The sequence below is a fragment of the Solanum stenotomum genome, chromosome 2 (genome assembly GCF_019186545.1).
Source record: "Solanum stenotomum isolate F172 chromosome 2, ASM1918654v1, whole genome shotgun sequence".
In the NCBI taxonomy this organism is placed as follows: domain Eukaryota; kingdom Viridiplantae; phylum Streptophyta; class Magnoliopsida; order Solanales; family Solanaceae; genus Solanum; species Solanum stenotomum.
In genome coordinates this window covers 64,535,162-64,556,676 of record NC_064283.1, presented here as the reverse complement: position 1 = coordinate 64,556,676, position 21,515 = coordinate 64,535,162, and the positions used below count along the sequence as shown (strand labels likewise).

The 21,515-nt window shown below is 32.3% G+C and overlaps 2 protein-coding genes across 2 annotated transcripts; both read right to left on the bottom strand.

Moving 5' to 3' along the window:
• Nucleotides 1-6,078: 6,078 nt before the first annotated feature.
• Nucleotides 6,079-8,623, bottom strand: LOC125856204 (glycine-rich protein DOT1-like). The gene is made up of 3 exons (XM_049535748.1): nt 8,380-8,623; nt 7,780-7,793; nt 6,079-6,402 (listed from the first exon to the last, which is right to left on the bottom strand). The coding sequence occupies exons 1-3, from the start codon at nt 8,621-8,623 to the stop codon at nt 6,079-6,081; spliced, it is 582 nt and encodes a 193-aa protein (XP_049391705.1).
• Nucleotides 8,624-9,363: 740 nt separating this feature from the next.
• Nucleotides 9,364-14,360, bottom strand: LOC125856203 (glycine-rich protein DOT1-like). Its single transcript, XM_049535747.1, has 2 exons — nt 14,227-14,360; nt 9,364-9,718 (listed from the first exon to the last, which is right to left on the bottom strand). The coding sequence occupies exons 1-2, from the start codon at nt 14,358-14,360 to the stop codon at nt 9,364-9,366; spliced, it is 489 nt and encodes a 162-aa protein (XP_049391704.1).
• Nucleotides 14,361-21,515: the final 7,155 nt, after the last annotated feature.

Genomic DNA, 21,515 nt, shown 5'->3' with positions numbered 1-21,515 from the left:
ACCCTTTGACGTAGGATTAAATTGAGATGTTGTGATGAGCTAATTTTCAAGAAACTTCATTACTATTTGAAAACTTGACACATATAATATAATTTCTTCTAATATCCTTGATTATCCATGAAGTAGCAAGATCCATCCAATAATATGATAATTACTACCAGTCAACAAAATAAATTTATTTATTGTGATTTTTGAGGTAACATGAGATCTGTTAGTTTTGACTTTTGAGGGGTAAAAGTGGGTCAATACACTAATGGTAAAGGTATTTTTTACCTCAAAATCAAACGAAGAGTAAATTTAATCCATTTTCAATAGTTAAAGAGTATTTTTGACCCTTTCGTTATTTATAAAAGAAGTTTTTTCGATAAAATACATAAAAATGAATGGAGAAAATAATTCAAAATAACTATTTATAGTAAAATAGATAACTAAAATAAGATGAATATAGTATTTATCCATCAACTACAATATTTAATGGTGATAAAGACTTCAATTTCAATACCGTGTGTTACCTTAAAAAGTCATGGTACCAGACGAAAGCATTTAACTATTTTTATTAATATACTCATCACGCAGTGCTTTTCCTATTGATCAAACTTTTATTTTGGTTTTAATGTTGAATTTGAGTTGCTTTGTCAAAATTTTAATTAGATGATAGCTTCATAATAATCCAAAAAGTAGAGAGTTCTACATTCTATATAGTTGAATTTGGATAATAGTTTGTTGTTAAACAATTTCGTTTGGAGAACTAAAACGCAAAGAGTTTATATGTTAGGTATGTGATCATCTTATTTAAGGTTTTAGTTAGCTAGGACACAAATGTATATATGTGTAGGATCTATAATAAATTTTCTTAGGTGCGAATTTGATAATATTTTTTTTTACAAAGAATGACGATAACAAAACTTGCACCGGAGACTTCATTATATATATGCTCTAATATTCTATATTGAAATTGTATTAAACAACATATCTAAAAACTTAAGTTATTACAATGAGACCTACACATAAAATTTCATGTCTACTAATATCCTTACTCATCCATAAATTAGTGATGATGGACTACAAGTGTTGCAATTTTTCAGTAGAAGCATTAAAAAGTTTAAACCGAAATATCGGTGGAGGCGCACCAGCACCGCCAACACCAGAGCATAATGAAGGACATCATTGGAAGCGCGATGTACCCCCAGGGCCACCACCACCATCACCATTACCACCTCCAACAACACTAGCGCTACTATCACCACTTCCACTATCATCATCATCATCTTCACCACTACCACCAACTCCGTGACTACCATCACCACCACCCGCACCTCCATCAGTACCAATAAGTTGAACATGAACTGACAAGGACGACAGACTAGAATTTTGGATTTATAGATTCTGAATTCTGAAAAGGGTAGATTACTTTGTTCTAGTATAATTTTAAAAAAAATACAAATTTAAGGGCTAAGAATTAGTGATTTTGTAAGTAGATATATAGCTTCATTCGCTCGCCATAACTATAAGTAAGATTGAGTCCCCCTTTATATGTTCTTATTTGTTGCGAGTCTTAGATTTGGTTGTGGTTGGATGGATTCAAGATTATTGTGAGTGAATTTATTATGTATTACTATTCATGTTTTCTTTTGTTTTTAAAAATAACTTTTGAAGAAGAATACAAATAATTATTTGTACCAACACTATTATTATCACCAAAGCCTAATTTTAGAATTCCTTGGAAGCATGTTCTCCAACAAATAAGTTTGAAAAATCTTAGCTCGATCCTACGTAATTAACATATTAGATGGGTTGATTTTCGCGAGCCAAGTTCATTTTAACGGTTTTATTTCTTCAATTAAGCAATTAATAGAGTTGCAATAGAGATGACATAACCAAAATGTTAATTGAAAACAATATATGTTGTATGGAATATACTGTTTTTGGAGGATTCAATACACATTCGATAATATTTCTAAAATGATCTGAACAATATAGATCAAAATACACTAGAGGTGCCAATTGGGGTCCTTTTGGAAATTTTGAAAGTACCAATTTTTGTATGTGTTGAATTTGGATTTGGATGAATCAATTGTTGATTATATATACGCGCCATTTAAGTTTACATTAATAGACCATCTCCTTTAAATACAAAAGTAATTTAACTTATTTATTTCATTTTTTTAATCTTAAATAACAATCTTTTATAACTACACAAATATTGTAACATAAACTTATTATGCTTTGACCTTTAGGACTCAGAGTCAAAGAGTCGATTTTTCAAAAACGAGTTGCTAATAAAAAGTCATTTGCATACGATAGTGAATCTGTCAATCCAATTTATGGTAGAAGTAGTTGGCAATTGAATCCAATTTAACCATCACTTTCATATCAATAAACCAAAAACAAGAAAACTTCAAGTTATTCAAATAGTAACTTTGATTTTTTCAACCCTTTGACTTAGGATTATGATATTGATATAAATAGGGATGATGTGATGACTTAATTTTGAAGAAACTTCATTACTACTTGAAAATTTGAAAGAATGAAGCTAGCATACATAATTTCATTTCTTCTAATAATATCCTTGAATATATATGAAGCAAAAGCAAGGTCCATTCAACAATATGATAATTCCTACAAGAAATTGTTTTCTCAATTTAAAGTTGCTAGAGAGCTAAGAGGTGTAAAAGGCCAAAAAACAACAATGACACCACCAGAGGCTAATAAGGGATCTGGTATGCATCTCCCTCCTACGGCGCCGCTTCCACGACAACCACCTCCTCCTCCATTAGCACCAACAAGCTAAATAACAAGACGTGGTTAAAATTTTGAGTTTGTAGGTTCTGAATTCTAAAAAATATATTATATCGAGTTCGAGACATCATGTCACTTCCCACATATTTTTTTGGTGAGTGCTTAGATTTGGATTTGGAATAAAAGATTTAGGATTTTTGTGAGAGAATTTATTATGTATTTTGATTCATGTTTGTCTTTTGCTTTTAAAAAGAAGCTCTTCGATAAAATACATTTTTTGAGTACTCACTCCATTTAAGTTTATGTTATACTATATTTTTGAGTGCGTTTCAGAAAGATCGACTCCTTTAAAATAGGGGTGTACAAAATCGAAAACCAAATCAAACCGCAAATTGAGTTAAATCGAAAAAAAATCTGACTAGTGGTTCGGTATTGAAAAAAAAACCCGACTATATTTGGGTTGGGTTGGGTTGGTTTGGTTTTAACTAAAAAAACCAACTTGAGACCAAATCAACCCGACATTATATATGTTAAAATTTTATTTTATACATAAAAATATTTACTTTGATATAATTTTAAAATATTTCTTATACTATTTCATAGTTTTTATCTTTTAATGTATTATTTCAAGTTTAAAACTTAGAATTCGGAATGGTCCAATAAAGATTATAGTTCATAGATATTGATAATTATAATAAAACTTAAATCAAAATCAAATTAATACTAATGCAAAAAGAAAATCAATTCAACACTAAAAATGACAATAATATTGAATATTTTGTTCTTTAGTTTTACATTGATTTAGATAATTAAAATACATAATCTAATTTTAATTTTCCTTAAATATTTGGTAATGTAACTAATACTTATTAAACTTATTTTAGCATTATTTAGTACTTTTAAATTATGATCATTTTCATTATGACTTTGCAATATTTATTTTATATGATGATTTCATTATTATTTTTTATTGAATATTTTAGTGTCATCAGTACTCATCTCATATTTTGTGTTATTTTCTTAAGAAACACCGTAGATAATTGTATTTTGGTTGGACTAAAGAAATATTTGGAGCACAAGTTAATTATATGTTTGTATGCAAACTTTACCGAAAAAATCCAGAAATCTAAAAAAATCCGAGGTTTATTAGTTTGGTTTGATTTATAAATTTAAAAATTCGACACAATGGTTTGGTTTGGTATTTGAAAAACCCGAACCAACCCGAGGTTGAAAAACACGAAAAAATCCGAATTTTATTAGTTTGATTTGGTTTATAAATTTAATTTTTTTACACAAATGGTTTGGTTTGATATTTGAAAAACCCGAACCAACCCGGTCATGTACACCCCTACTTTTAAATATAAAATAATTTTTTTATTTTTATTTTACATTTAGTGACAAGCTTTTATTATAACATATTTCAGACTATAAAATTCAAAAGAATTTTTAATTCTTTTTCAAAATTATTGTCTAAACCTACCTCTTGAATATTGATAAATATTACCTCAATTTTAGCAGAATGACAGACTTGAGAGTCAACTTTTCAAAAATGAGTTGCTAATATTTTTTATTCTTATAGTCGTCTATGAAGATATAAATTAAATTATTTAGCGGATTTAAGTTATATCATGCATTTTTTTAAATAAAATTATTAGAATAATTCAACTTGTTATACATTAAGTAATAATGTTGTTACTCACATTGTCACGTACACCATTTATTTTAGATAATCATTTAATGTTAGTTATTAATAAAGTTATATATAATTACATTTTATATGGTTTGGTTTAAAAGTCAACCAACAAGTTCCTTCAAAATCGCTAGTCAACTCTATTTTCGATATGAGCAATTGACTGTTGACTTCGATTTAACCATTATTTTCATATTCATAAGAGTTCAAATAAAAAAAGAAGAAGTAATTAGAGAGAGAGAGTGTAATATAAATTGGAATGTTGTGAACTTAATTTTCAAGAAACTTCATTACTATTTGAAAATTTGAAAGAATGAGGCTAGCATATTGTATAATTTCATTTCTTCTAATATCCTGTATTATTCATGAAGCAACATCAAGGTCTATTCAACAATATGATAATTCCTACAAGAAATTGTTTTCTCAATTCAAGATTGCTAGAGAGCTAAGAGGTTTAAAAGGGAAAAAAACAAGAATCACACCACCACAGGCTAGTATGGTATCTCATATGCATTTCCCTTTTACGCCACCACCACAATCACCATCATCAGCACCGACAAGTTATTCATGAAGTGACAGAGGTAGAGCTAGAGTTTTGAGTTTTTAAATTCTGAATTCTAAAACATATATATTTATTATTGGGTTCAAAACGACATCATGTCCTCTCCCACATGTTTGTTTTTGTGAGTGTTTAGATTTGGTTTTAAGAATAATAGATTTATAAAGGATTAGGTCTTGTGAGAGAATTTATTATGTATTTTGATTCATATTTCTCTTTTATTTATAAAAAAGAAGTTCTTTGACAAAATACATAAAAGTAAATTGATAGAGTAATTTGGGACAATTATTTGGAATAAGATGGAAAATTAATATTAATATAAGAAGAGGGGTATTTATCGATCCATCACACCATTTAATGGTGATAAAGACTTCAATTTCAAAACCGTGTTAACATAAAAGCCATGGGACCAGACCAAAACATTTAATTATTTTGGGAAAATGATGGGACTACTCAAATAAATATTTTTATCTTTCATTTTGCCAATATTTTAATTAGATGATATATAAGTTCGAAATATTCCAAAAAGTAGAGAGCATTATATAGTTGAATCTAGATAATTTGTCATGTTTTTTTTAGGGACTAAAACACAGAGAGTTTAAATATCGAAGTAAGTGATGATCTTATTTAAAGTTTTTAGTTAGATATATGACACATGTATATGTTAGTGTAGGATTTATAATAAGTTTTCTAGTTATGTGCGAATTTGATTTTTATCATTTTGAGTTAAAAGCATGAAATATCTTTTAATTATGTGTGAATTTGATTTTTATCTTTTTGAGTTAAAAGCATGAAATATCTTTTTAAAATGAATGATGATAGTGAGACTTGCACTAGAAACTTCATTATATATATGCTCTAATATTATATGTTGAAATTGTGTTAAATATTATATCTAAAAGTTTAAATTATTACAGTAAAGCGAGATTATTTCATATTATATATCATAGTGGAAATTTGATAAAGTTGTTTTCACAATGAGACATGCATATATAATTTCATGTCTACTAGTATTCCTACTCATCCATGAATTAGTGATGGTGGACTACAAGTGTTCCAATCTTGTAGAAGCATCAATACATCAATTTTCCTACAATGTTGCCGGAGAGGTAGATGGTTTAGACCGGAATATTGGTGGACGTGCAGCACCACCACCACCACCAACACATAATGTAGGAAGTCGTTGGAGGCGACATGATGTACAACTATCACCACCACCACCTCCATCAACACTAGCGCTAGTATTGTCACCTCCACCATCATTATCACCACCTTCACCAGTATCTTCTCCGCTATCACCACCACCACCACCTCCATTAGCATTAGCGCTAGTATCACCACCTCCACCATTATCACCAGTACTACCTCCACCACCACTAGAGCTTGCACCACCATTTTCATCACAGGGGCGGCTCTAATAAATCGGTGGCCTAAAGCAAAATTCGAATGGAGGGCCTTAAATTCGCATATATATTTTTTATGAAGTTTATTATAGCCAATTATTTAATCTTTCTTGAGACATAGTACTCATAATTTGTCAAACTTCTATTACTTCCTTGCTCTTTTATGAAAAAATTATATTTTCTACAAATTATACGCGATATTTTAAAAAAATAAATATGTATAACCTATTGTATTTTTAAAAAATGAGGCCCCTCAAATTTTTGGGCCTAAGGCAGTTGCTTTTTTTTCAAAGTTGTAGAGCCGCCACTGTTTCATCATCATCACAACCACCATAACCGATTATAAGGTATCCATGAGCACCACACTCACAACCACTATGCTACAACTATGAGAAGATTTAATTTGTAGATCTTATTAATCGAATCATGTAAATTTTGTGCAAAGATCGAGCTTGACAGCTAGTAAGTTTTCTAAATCTTACAAAGTCTATAGAGGCTAATTGATCCAGGATTTGAGATTTATGATTGATTTATTGAATTCAATTATCTAGTAAATTATAGTTATTTTGTGAAATTTTAATAATTAATAAGACATCGGGATTTGACTTAGTCAGAGATGGGAAAAAATAGAAATATATATGAACTTCCATTCAAGTTTTCTTTTGCTAGCAAAGTTACAATGTGTCCACTCCCACTATGTAGGAGTACTTATTTTCCAATTTTAACTTGATTTTCTTTTTGCTATTTTATTTTCGATACACGAGCAATTTTGTTATTCAAAAGGATAGAAGTACAGAAAATATTTCTTTTTTGAGTACTTAGATTTGGTTTTCGAAGATTATTGTTAGAGAAATTATTTTTGATTCATGTTTTTTTTTTAATTTGTTTTTAAATATATAATAATAATAAAATGTGTTTGAACAGAAAATAATTAATGCTCACCAAACTCTGGCAGGGAATTATTATGCATTTGTTTCAGCCAGCTACCTCTACATTTACCTATTATTAAAACGATAACTTGCCATTATGTGTAAATGATTTATTTAATTTTACATCGTAATTTTGATTTTAAAAGTAGATGGTTTATCTTTTTTAAATTGAAAATTGACTTTTGTGAGTGATCAATTTATTAAGATGATAATTATTTATCTTCAAATAATTCAAGTGAAAAAACTAGCAAATATGACAACAAAATTGTTCTTCTTCTAGCTAGTTAGAAGGCCATAGAAAAATCGTACTAATATATTCCATCAAATGGAAATTATCTACCTTGACCAATAACATAATAATTCAAGGGTGTAATTGGAAAGAAACTATTTATAAAGTTTTAATCCAAACACAAGATGAGATGAGAAACAATGAATCAAACACTTGATAAAAATAAACACTGTATTATCAATCCCTGCATTATTAATTTTTGTACCAAACAACCCAAAAAAATTATATGTCTAGATTAGTGATGATCTTATTTAAAGTTTTTAGTTAGATATGATAATGTATATGTGTGTGTGTATTCCGATCTATATATGAGGAGTTTTCTTTGGTGAGAATTTGATTATTTTTCTTATAATAAATGATAATAGTGAGACTTGCACCAGAGACTTCATTATATATATGCTCTAATATTATATATTGAAATTGTGTTAAGCATCATATCTAAAAACTTAAGTTATCAGTGTGACATGATATTATTTCATATTATGTATCATAGTGGAGCTTTGGTAAACTTATTTTCACAATGAAGCCTACATACAAAATGTCATGTCTACTAATTTCCTTACTCATCCATGAATTAATGATGGTGGACTACAAGTGTTGTAATCTTTCAGCAGAAGCATTAAAAAGTTTAGACCGGGATAAGGGTGGAGTCGTACCAACACCGCCAACACCAGAGCATAATGTAAGACATCATTGGAATAAGGGTGGAGTCGTACCAACACCGCCAACACCAGAGCATAATGTAAGACATCATTGGAAGCGTGATGTACCCCCAGGACCACCACCACCTTCACCGGTACTAGGTCCACTATCACCACCACCACCTCCATCAGCACCAACGCTAGTATCACCACCACCACCATCATCACTAGTGCTAGTATCACCACGTCCACTTTCATCACCACCACCACCACCACCATCATCATTGTCATCACCACCACCTTCACCAGTACCAACTCTACCATCACTACCACCAGTTCCACCATCAGCATCATCACCTCCACCAGTGTACATGCACTAGCACCACCACCTTCTTCATCATTATCACTATCATTGTTACCACCATCAAACCTTCAGCATCACCACCATCGGTAAGCTATCCATGAGCACCACGCTCACCACCACTATGCTACAACTATGTGCAGATTTGTAGATTTTATTAATCGAATGATCACATAAATTTTATGCAAAAATCGAGCTTGAGAGGCTAGGTTGCTTTTTGAATCTTGTAAACTATGTTGAGGCTTGATCCAGAATTTGAGATTTATAGTTAATTTCCTCGATTTAATTATCTATTAATCATAGTTATTTTGAGAAATTTTAACAATCAATAAGAAATCATAATTTGACTTGGTCAAATATAGAAGAAAATAGAAATATATATGAACTTTCAATCAAGATTAGTGATGATCTTATTTAAAATTTTTAGTTAGATATGATAATGTATATGTGTGTGTTGTATTACGATCTATATATGAGGAGTTTTCTTTGGTGAGAATTTGATTATTTTTCTTATAATAAATGATGATAGTGAGACTTGCACCAGAGACTTCATTATATATATGCTCTAATATTATATATTGAAATCGTGTTAAGCATCATATCTAAAAACTTAAGTTATTAGTGTGACATGATATTATTTCATATTATGTATCATAGTGGTGCTTCGGTAAACTTATTTTCACAATGAAGCCTACATACAAAATGTCATGTCTACTAATTTCCTTACTCATCCATGAATTAATGATGGTGGACTACAAGTGTTGTAATCTTTCAGCAGAAGCATTAAAAAGTTTAGACCGGGATAAGGGTGGAGTCGTACCAGCACCGCCAACACCAAAGCTTAATGTAGGACATCGTTGGAAGATTGATGTACCACCACCACTTTCACCAGTACCAGGTCCACCATCACCATCACCACCTCCATCAGCACCAGCGCTAGTATCACCACCACCACCACCATCATCATCACCACCACTGCTAGCGCTAGTATCACCACCACCACCACCACCATCATCATCACCACCACTGCTAGCGCTAGTATCACCACCACCACCACCATCACCATCATCACCACCACTACTAGCGCTAGTATCACCACCACCACCACTAATCGAATGATCACATAAATTTTACGCAAAAATGGAGCTTGAGAGGCTAGGTTGTTTTTTGAATCTTGAAAAGTATGTACATGCTTGATCCAGAATTTGAGATTTATAGTTGATTTTCTCAATTCAATTATGAATTATCTATTAATTATAGTTATTTTGAGAAATTTTAACAGTCAATAAGATATCATAATTTGACTTGGTCAAATATAGAAGAAATTAAATAGAAATATAAGATTTTCCTAGCTAGTTTCGCCCTGTTGCAAAGTTACAATGCATCCACTCCACCATGTAATACTTATTTTCCGATTGTAATTTGATTTTTTTTGTTTGCTATTTTATTTCCGAGAAATGCAATTTTGCTATTCAAAGTTATAGAAGTAAGAAAATATATTTTTATGAGTGCTTAGATTTGGTTTTTAAAGATTATTGTGAGTGAAATTATTTTTGATTCGTGTTTTCTTTTGTTTCTAAATATGATAGTAATAAAATGTGTTTGAACAAGAACAAAATATGTGGTACTATATTAATTAATGCTCACCAAACTATGGCAGGGAATTATTATTCATTTGTTTCAGCCCAGCTACCTCTGCTTATTATTAAGCATCATAAGTTATTAGCGTGACATCATGTGGAAAGACGTATATGATTGAAATAACATTGTGATATTCCACAAAACGAAACCAATAATAACCTCAATCACCAATAAGGGTTGTGATGGAGTGGTAAATACTCTTTTATCCTTAACTAAGTGGTCTTGGGTTCAAGTTCCCTTGGGTACGAAATCACCTTTGTTTGGAAGCGCGAATAGTTGAACGAAAGAAAAAAAATAAACTCAATCTACGTCTCATTTAATTGATATTTTTTTCCAGGGTATACCTGATCAACGTGTTGAATTAAATTAAAGTCTTTAATATTAAATACACGACTCAATAATTAATGCAATGAAAATTATTCACAACTAATGTGAATAAAAGATCAATAAATTCATCAAACGTGAAATATATGTAATCTTGGTCAATCTTTTTCCCATCCTCAGCTATTTTTTAAGTTGAATTAGAATAAGATCTACTCTCTCTGTCCATTTTTATTAGTCATGTGGCATTTTTCGAAAGTAAAGTTGATTAATTTTCAAAGATAAATTAGATTACATTAATTTGATATTTTAAACAAAAAAATTAGACATTCAAAAACTATACGAAAAGTGTTATAAATTGCAATTTTTTTGCATATCAATATGATAAAAAAAAATACATCATAAAATATTAGCAGCGTTTTTATAGTTTTGACTATAAAAAAGGAAACTATGACAATTAAAAATGGTCGGGGATAGTATTTTTTTACATAGTAGCAGAGCAGAACTCGTCTCAATTATTTATTACCGATATTAGGATCTTGTGTTGAATTGCCCATACACCAGATGCTTAGTTTTGAGCGTGAGGTGGGATGTTGAAAAGTCTCACATTGAATGAAAAAGAGATGAATGGTCTCCTTATATGGCCTTGGGTAATATTCTCCTCATGAACTAACGTTAGTTTTGAGGTTATATTAGACACAAGATCCATATTATTACGATAACTACATCATTTTTTTTTTTCATTTTTAGACAACTGATTGTGTACATTGTCTAATTTTGATACCCCTCGACGAAAATTCCGACTCCACCTACTGCCTTAAAGTATTGAATACTCAAATTCTTTTATATCGGGTTATTCTGCACGCCAAGACTTGTGAAAACAGAAAGAAATCACTTGGGAATAGGGCCACAGGGGAGTATATTGAACATTCACCAATAAGGTGAAAGATCAAATAGTCAACCAATTAAACTATTAAGATTCCCTAAATACAATGCTATGACACCTCGATTCCCAATAAATTAATGGCAAGGAAAGAAATAACAAAAATAAAGCTTAGCTAATTCACTATATGAAATTAATTATTATATAATGAAAATGTAACTAAATAAGATACCACAATTGAGCTTTTTTATTCCAACTATCGAGGAAAGAACCTCGTTTTGACCTTGTAGTATGAATTTGAGTAACATATACGTACTAATTATAGTACGTTAAACTTATATATGGTCATCCAACTACAACAAATAGCGCCTCCATCAATATGGAGGTGGGGATACGGGGAATAGTACTTTTGGCCCGACTTTGTAGCGATCCTTCAGAGAAGAGCGGGCCAATAATCTTTGACCACTTATTGGCCCGCTCTTCGGTGGCGGAGGACTCGGTAGATCAGATCTCGGCTCGGGAGATGGAGGAATAATCGGACAAAAAGAGGCATTCGTTGTAACACAATTATGAACTATGGCCATTTCTTGTAAACAAAATAATGCAAGAAAGATAATAAGTAATATTAGTCTTCATTTCTTTATAATTTGGAATGTTTTGTGTATAGTTCTTTTAGATTATTTGTTAGGATTTTACAGTATATGGTTTGCTTGGAAGCCTTCAATTAGTCAAAAAGATTATATGAAAGAAGAAACAACAAAGAAATTTCGTCAATTTCCAAAGAGGTTACATTAATACTCCCTTGCCATATTAAGTAAGTTATTTACGTGTGACACACCTTTAAGAAAAATAATATAATGACATAAATTAAAGATTAATTTTTTTTTTTTTTTATTGTTTTAAATGTAAAGTAATTTAAAAACCTCAGTAAATGAAGGATAAATAGAAAGGAAAAAAAAATCTCTAACAATTCTCTCATTTTGAACTATGAAAAACGCCTCAATAATTCACTTAATATGGATTAGAGGGAGTATAATTTACCAACAAGCCTCTCACATTAGGCTTTCATAATATATAGTGCATTCATCCTCTCGAAATTTTGCATTTGGTTGGAGGTATTTGGTTGTCCTGAGATTATTTATCCCACTATTTATATCTTAGTGATGAGATAAGTTATCTCATATTCATGATGATAACTTATCCTGGAATAATTAATTTCGAAATAACTTGTTCCCAGCCAAATGACCATAAGCGAATATATAAAGGATAATAAATTCGAAATAAATTGCAAGCTAGATTAGATTATTTTACATTTGGTAGAGATTTTTTATTTCAATATTAGCAATTTTGAGATTAGTTATACTATAATTGTGATATTGTTTTATCTTTAACTTAATCATCTAATGTAAAATAAACACATCTAATTTTATATTCTCAGTAAAATTATATTCACTTGATTAAATAATTCCAGTCTTGTTAATCCCCATATTATAATCTTATCATTAATTATAATTCTCATATACTATAATAAACTTGTTCACCCATCAAAGAACTCATAAGATAATTAGAGTAACCGGTAAAAACATTTCTCCCTCTTTTTCCTTCTCATCCTTTTAAAAAAAAAAGATAAAGAAAACTATAGTTTGCTCTGGGATTTATCGACACAAATTCAAATTTAGTCGGACTCCAATATAGAAATTTTTTTTGAAAGTCTTCCTTTATTATATGAGGTAAAAGCAATCATATATATTGTGAAAATATGAACATGGTAACACACCATTAGTGGTAGAGCTACAAGGCTATAACTTCACCGGAAGGTTCAACAGAACTCAATAATTTTGACTCAAACCCTATTTTGTATTTTCATATCTACTAATTACGTATAAATAACTTATGAAGAATTTAGTGAGCTATATTTTCTAGAATTCAGAATTCATAAACTCAAAATCCTAGCTCCATCTCTGCACACCAACAAATCAAAACTTTGAGTCAACTATGGAGACGGCGGGGTAGGTGGTACAATTAGTAATCTTGGCCCAATAGTTGACGCGGCCATTGGTGGTGGTTGAAAACTCCATTAATGGAGGTTTAGATCATACTGAAATGTATGAAAGTATGAAGAAGAGAAGAAAGAAAACTGTATTATTAGCTCAACATTTCACTGTTACATTGATTCTGTTAACTTGTTACTTTACATTTAGACGAACAACTCTATTTATAGAATTAGAATTGTAACAAACTTCCTAACTGCTTATAGAAGCTTCTAGAACTTTCTCAACAACTTGATTCACTTCACACCATATAACTTGTTTTCACCTTCATTGATCAACACTCCCCCTCAAGCTTATGATTGAAATATATTTTTCATTCCCAGTTTACTCCTCAATACACTGTGTTGAACCTTTCCAAGAGTTTTAGTTAGTAGATCAACTAGCTGGTCCTTAGTGTTTACATGTTCAGTTTTCAACATTTCTTGGCATATCCTTTCTCTGACAAAGTGACAATCAATGTCAAAATGCTTTGTTCTTTCATGAAAGATGGAGTTGGCTGCAATCTGAATTGCTGTTTTGCTGTCACATATTAGTTTTACTGGCAGAGTCACCTTGAATCCTAGTTCTTTGTACAGTCCAATCAACCAGGTTATTTCAGCAACACATGCTGCCATGCTTCTAAATTTTGCTTCTGCTGAGCTTCTTGACACTGTCTCCTGCTTCTTTGATTTCCAAGAAATATGCCCTCCTCCAAACTTTACTATATACCATGTACTGACCTTCTGGTTTCCAAGCATGCACCCCAGTCAGAGTCACAATAGGCTATAAGTTCAGTATTCTCTTTAGCAGGCATCAACAATCCTAAACCAGGTGCTTTCTTGATGTACCTGACTACCCTTAGAGTTGCATTCATATGTGACTGTTTAGGACAGTGCATGAATTGACTTAATACTTTCACTGAGAATGCAATAAAAGGTCTTGTCATGGTAAGATACAGAAGTCTTCCTATCAGTCTTTAGTATTTAGCAGTATCAACTAAAATATTATCATCTTCAGCTACTCTATTATTGATATGCTCATCATATTTAACTGAGGCGAGTTTCTGATTCAACTCCAATGGAGTGCAGGCTAGTTTAGCTCCCCCTAGGCCTGATTCATATATTAGCTCCAATGCATATTTCCTTTGTGACATTAGTATTCCTTTGTTAGACCTGGATACTTCAATGCCTAGAAAGAACTTTAGTTCTCCTAAATCTTTCATTTTGAACTTCATTTTAATATCTAGTCTTGTATCACATAGTAGCTGTTGATTGTTGCCAGTGATCCGCAAGTCATCTACATACACTAATATTGCTACAGTATCACCACCAACTAGTTTTGTAAACAGTGAATAGGCATAGTGACTCTGCTTGAATCCCATATCTATAAGAGCTTCGGTCAATTTCACATTCCATTGTCTTGATGCTTGCTTAAGCCCATACAAGGACTTGTGTAGTTTGCAGACCTTGTGAGTCTCCCCCTGTCTAACAAACCCACTAGGAATGTCTATAGACACCTCTTCCATCAAGTCACCATTAAGGAATGCATTATGGATATCCATTGGATAGATAAACCAGCCTCTAGATGCAGCCAGTGTCACTAAGGATATAACAGTGACCATTTTGGCTACTGGACTAAATGTTTCTCCATAGTCAAGACCAACTTGTTCATTGTAACCCTTAGCTACCAGTCTAGCTTAAGTCTCTCCATAGCTCCAGAAGACAAGTATTTGACTTTGTAAATCCACCTACAGCCTATGGACTTCTTGCCAGGGGGAAGATCCACAATACTTCAGGTCTTGTTGTTCTTCAAGGCATCAATCTCCAACTTCATAGCCTTGGCCCAAGCTGGATCAACAACAGCTTCTGAGAAGAATTTAGGCTCACAGATGACTGAGTATGTATGCAATACCTGCTGATATGTTTTAGACAGATGGGAATAAGTGAGTTGATTAGCAATTGGATAATTGCAGGCATTCCTTCCAGGTTGAGTAACAAAGTCCTGAATCCATATATGATGCTTAGAATCCCTGATGGATCTTCTAGGTGCTGCAGCTGGAGCCTGAGGAGAAGCAGGCATAGGAGGCACATGATCAATAATCTGATCCATTGTGTCTACCTCAAAAGCATACAAATGAGGTACATGGGCAACCCCTGAACCATTGTGTCAACCTTAGAAGTATGAGGAACAACAGTAGAGACAACACCTGAGTTAAAATCATCTGAAGGTAGTGTAGTAAGCACATGAAACATAGGACAAGAGCCCTTTTGGGCATGTTTGAAGGGAAATAAATGCTCATGAAACACAACATTCTTGTTCACAAGGAATGAATGGTTGTGAAGATCATACAATACATAGCCCTTCTGTGTTGATAAATACCACATGAATACTGCAGGAATTTCTCTTGGAGAGAACTTATCCAGAATTTTAGGTTGAGCAGCATAACACAAACAACCAAACAATCTCAGATGTAGCAATAAAGGGGGGGTGCATATACAGTTTCTCATATGGGGAAAGAAAACCAAGTATCTTGGATGGAAGCCTGTTCAGTATATATACTGCAGTGGACACACATTCACCCCAGTACTTGAGTAGGATTGAGGCTTGAAATCTGAGGGACCTGGCAATATTTAGGATGGTTCTGTGTTTTCTTTCAACAACACTATTTTGCTGTGGTGTGTAAACACAAGAACTTTGATGAAAAATGTCTAGGGTGCTTAACAATGCTTTAAACTCATGACTAAAAACCTCACACCCAGTGTCTGATCTCAGAGTTTTGACATTAGTGGAGAAAACATTAGTGACCTGTTGAGAAACTGTGTAAGAACTACTATAGTATCAGCTTTGGAGTTAATTAAGAACACCCAAGGATATCTACTATAGTCATCCACAATAGTAACAAATAACCTTTTTCCATTATAAGTGGGCACTCTGTAAGGCCCCTACATATCACAATGCAACAAATCAAACACATTTGTGGACATTGTAGTGCTTACAGGAAAATGAAATTTGGTGCTCTTAGCAATTGGACACATTGTACAATGAGTGTTGTTCTTACACTTTAAGGAACTAAGGAAGTTATGCTTCTTTATTACATCAATAGGAGCATGACCTAGTCTCTTATGCCATACATCAACAGACTAAGACACAATAGGTAAACCAGCAGACTGACTACTAGAGGTGATATGACTTTCACTGCTAGACCTTCTAATGCTATGAACCAGCCTTTTTGGAGCTTGAGTTGGTCTCATTTTTAGTATATATAGTCCATGATCCTCCTTACCAATCCCCTTCACCTAACCAGTGGAGAGATCCTGAAAAACACAAAAGTCAGGAAAAAAATGCTATCATGCAGTTGAGTTCCTTAGTGAGCTTAGAGACTGATACTAAGTTAACCTTAAATGAAGGCAGGTATAACACATTTGATACAGTTTGGTTGGCCAGTAGGCATGTGTTGCCTACATGAGATATTGCTACTTTATTTCTATTAGGTAGGTGCACATAATTGTTTGAACCAGCAGGAGGTGCACTACTAGTGACTAGTGTGTCAAGAGTAGAGGTAATATGGTGAGTAGCACCACTATCCACTAGCCATTCATCTGGAGCATGAGAACATAAGTTTACAGAAGAATTACTTGCATCAACAGAGGCCACTTTGGCAAGTGAATTCACATCATTGATAGAGCCATTCTTAGACAGTAGCTGAAGGATTTGTTGGTACTGATCCAGAGTAAAAAGAGTACCAACTTGGGAACCAGAAATTGCATTGACTATATGCCTAATATCTGATGAGGTTTCAACCTGATGTGCAGAGGCACCTGAAGAGGAACTTTTCCTTTCTGACTTAAAGTCAGGAGGATATCCCACAATTTTGTAGCATTGCTCTTTGGAGTGTCATTTGCAGCCACAATAAGTACAATGCAGAGTGTTTTTGTCTAGTTTTATAAGTCCCAGATGTACTTGCACCACCACTATAATTTCTACCAGACATGGATGAGCTGCTACTGGACCCTGTGTGGTAGGCTGGACCTTTGTGACTATACATTGTTGAGCCTTCAATTGAACTGAGTCCTACACTCGGAGGAGCAGAATGCACTAGGTTTCTCTGAGACTCTTGGTCCATGAGAAAAGTATATGCTTTGTTCAATGTGGTAACAGAACTCGTCATAAGAATTTGACTCCTAAGAGGGGAATAAGAGTCATTGAGACCCATGAGAAACTGTAGTAACCTCTGGTATTCACAATGTTCACCAAATTTCCTTGATTCAGGACAAGGACATGAGGGACAAGGCATGATAACATCATACTCATCCCAGAGATCTCTCAGTTTGGAAAAGTAATCAGCAATAAACATAGTTCCTTGGACAAGTGAGTGAATTTCTCTGTGAAGATGAAACACTCTGGATCCATTTACAGTATCAAACCTTTCCCTTAGATCTAACCATAACTTTCTTACGTCTGAAGCATATACAACTGAGCTCAAAAGCTCAGGTCTTATAGCATTCATAATTCAAGATAAAACTACAACATTACATTTTTCCCATTGATCATGCAATACAGGTTCAAACATAGACTTAGGAAATCGACCATCAATAAATCCTAACTTGCTACAACCTACCAGCCCAATCTTGAATGACCTACTCCATAGTGCATAATTCTCAGATCCAGTTAACTGGAGGGAGATTAAAGAGCTACTTGGAGTGTCTGTATGTTGCAGGAAAAGAGGGTGATTGTGATCGAGTACTAGAAATGCAGCCATTGGAGGAGCAACATTGCTTCCACTTTCAGTAGATGTTTCAATCGCCATTTGCAGAGAGTTGAAGCAGATTAATCAACTTTTGACACTACCTTTGGAGTTACTTCTGAAACACAGATGAACTATGAGTATCTAGTGGTTGAGAACACTGTGAAGCTACCTTACGATCAAGGGATCTGATACTATGAAAACTCTGTTAATGGAGGTTTAGATCATACTGAAATGTATGAAAGTATGAAGAAGAGAAGAAAGAAAACTGTATTATTAGCTCAACATTTCACTGTTACATTGGTTCTGTTAACTTGTTACTTTACATTTAGACGAGCACCTCTATTTATAGAATTGGAATTGTAACAAACTTCCTAACTGCTTATAGAAGCTTCTAGAACTTTCTCAACAACTTGGCTCACTTCACACCATATAACTTGTTTTCACCTTCATTGATCAATAGTGGTGGTGGTGGCGGAGAAGGTCTCATCATCTCAGCATAAACACCTAGTAGTGGCCATATTTCTAAATGGCTATTTTGAAAAATGGTCATTTCTTGTATAACAAGCAATGCAAAAATACAAGTTATAATCATTTTCATGATTTCTAAAAGCTTATTGTTGGAGAGGTTTTGGGAATATGAGTTATATATAGTAGCATTCATAAAAAAATTATAATGTTTATGGCTTGGTCGAAGGTATTTGATTATTCAAAAATTGTTGAAAAGTACAAACATCAAAGAAATTTCATGAGTTTGCAATATGACTTTAATATTTGTGTTGAACTTGTCTTCAAATTAATCGAACCATTCAAAACAAGTACCGAACACCAGATAAAAAATCATTATAAAAATGAATTATTCACTACACTTATGGTTTTTCAATTTTGGATCTCATGTACTCTTCACCTCATGATCTAGTTTTTGTGATTAAGTTAAACCCAACGTCTCACCTTTTAAAAAAAATCATAGTATCAAATTAAAGTCAGTACCATCACATCTTATTGTTTACCCATTGTCGGGTTCCCAAATTATATTGTCCCATCTTCAAATATCCAGTCTTGAATGTTCAGAGAGATCGAGTCCCACATCGGTAGTGATGATCAAGAAAGTGATCTATTTATATGGTCGTGACAATCCTGATCACCTAATGAACTAGCTCTTTGGATTGAGTTAGTCTCAACGTTCATTTCTTTATCAAAGAAAATAATGATCAAATAAGGAGAAAACTTGGAAAACATGTATCATTAATTTATTAATTAATTTCTTCTCTAGTTATCTGTTGAAATATTGAATAATGTCTTTAAAGAAATGAAATATATATTACAAAACCGTGTTTTTATAAGAGTCATGAGACTTGGACTAAATAATTTTATTATTCAAGAAAGTGATGGGACTAGTTCCATCCCAAAATATTGATCATTTTTTCTTACATCGAGATGTTCTTTTTTTCTCATATAATATCTACTTATCTAGTAACTGATCCAGCTTAATTAATTTGAATTCGTACTTTCTTAATCACAGTTTCAAAATTCAAACTCGAGAGCTCTATTATTTGTAGAGTAAAGGGACTTCTTATCTTTGCTAGTATCATAAACTCTCCACGATTACATATATTTGTATTATTTTGGATTTTTTTTTAATTTAATTTTTCATTCGATACCCATGTTGGAGTTCGATTAATTCAATTTTGCACTATGTAGGATCTCATTCCGAGGGAGTGTTACCTATCAAGATTTTTTCATACGAAAGACTCAAATCTAAGACCTGTTATTAAGGGATCGAGGAGCAATTTCATTTTGGCATGTAAGGAAAGCTTTGCTTCATTTATATATGTAAATAATTAAACGAAATCGTCACATTACATAATTGGGGGGAAAACCATATATATACTATGGTATAGAGAGTACGAAATACGAGGGAAAAATTAAGTACGATGGCATTTGTGATGACCGGCCATTTATTGGAGTACTATATCTATATATACATGACAAGCTTGATATACTGTCTTCCCCTTAATTATCAACGGATATATAGTGAAAAATATGAACATGGTAACACGACCAAAAATGATCATCAATATGGAGGTGGTGGTATGGAAGGAAGTGGACTAATTGTTTCTGCGGGCCTTGGTGTTGGTGGAGACCGCCTAGGACGCTGTCTTTGTTGGGCAGAAACACCGTCTATACAACATATATAGTTCTTTGAAAGGTAGGTCTCTTGAAAAAAAGAGATTATTTTCAATAAACGTCTCTTCAAAAAAAGAGATTATTTTCAATATACGTCTCAACAACCAATTCAAGGAAAATTATTCACAACTAATGTGAATATAAGATCATATAAATTCATCACACGTGTCACTTCAAGGAATTATATGTGAATTGGAGACTTTTTATCAATCTTTTGTAACACATGGAGGTGAAATGCAAAGAAAAGTTATAACTTGAGGTCCAAGAAAGAAAAGGAAAAGTAGGGATGACAATGATGCGGATCGAAATTTCAAGGGATTGCCATGATCGTGATTTATTTATTTTTTGTTTCGATTCAGTGAAATAACAATAATATGGTTGAAGCATTAATAACATAGTTTGAAGTGAAATGATATTATGCAATATGATACAATGAACCAAATTGAAGAAGTTATTTCATATTTATATGTTTTATCATCTTCAAATCTAGATAACTTGTTTTAGGATTACGATCAAAATTACCTATTTTCAGCTTTCTTTAGAGGGATTAGGATTAACATTAGTTGCATTTCTTGTAATATGAAATTTTTTTAGGTTCACGATTTTAGTGAATTTTATTCAAATCTTGCGGAGGTGCAGGTCGGATGCTTTAGACATAAAAAGAAATTGCAATGCAAAATAAATTTTTTCCCAACCAAGTGTACTAATTTTTTTTTTTTACTTTTACCTCTACTATAACAAATCTAGAGAGAGTAACTATTTTGCAAACTAATTGAAATACTATTATTCAAATTTAAATTTTCAAAGTACTATTCATAAGAATAATTTTTTAATAAAATGAACACTTAATTATTATTATTTTTAATAGGAATGCGAAATACAAAATGGATATAAGTAAAACCAAACATAGAGTGTATAAAAAAAGAAAAAAAATAATTTGTTGTTATGTATATTAACAACAATAATTTTTATTTTTAGGTACATAACAAAGATTTAAAATTGTTCATAAGCAATAGTACGACTTAAGTCCATTACAAGAAGGACGAATGACTTAATTAAGGTCAATTGTACCCTTATAGGACTCGTTCAATATGGAGG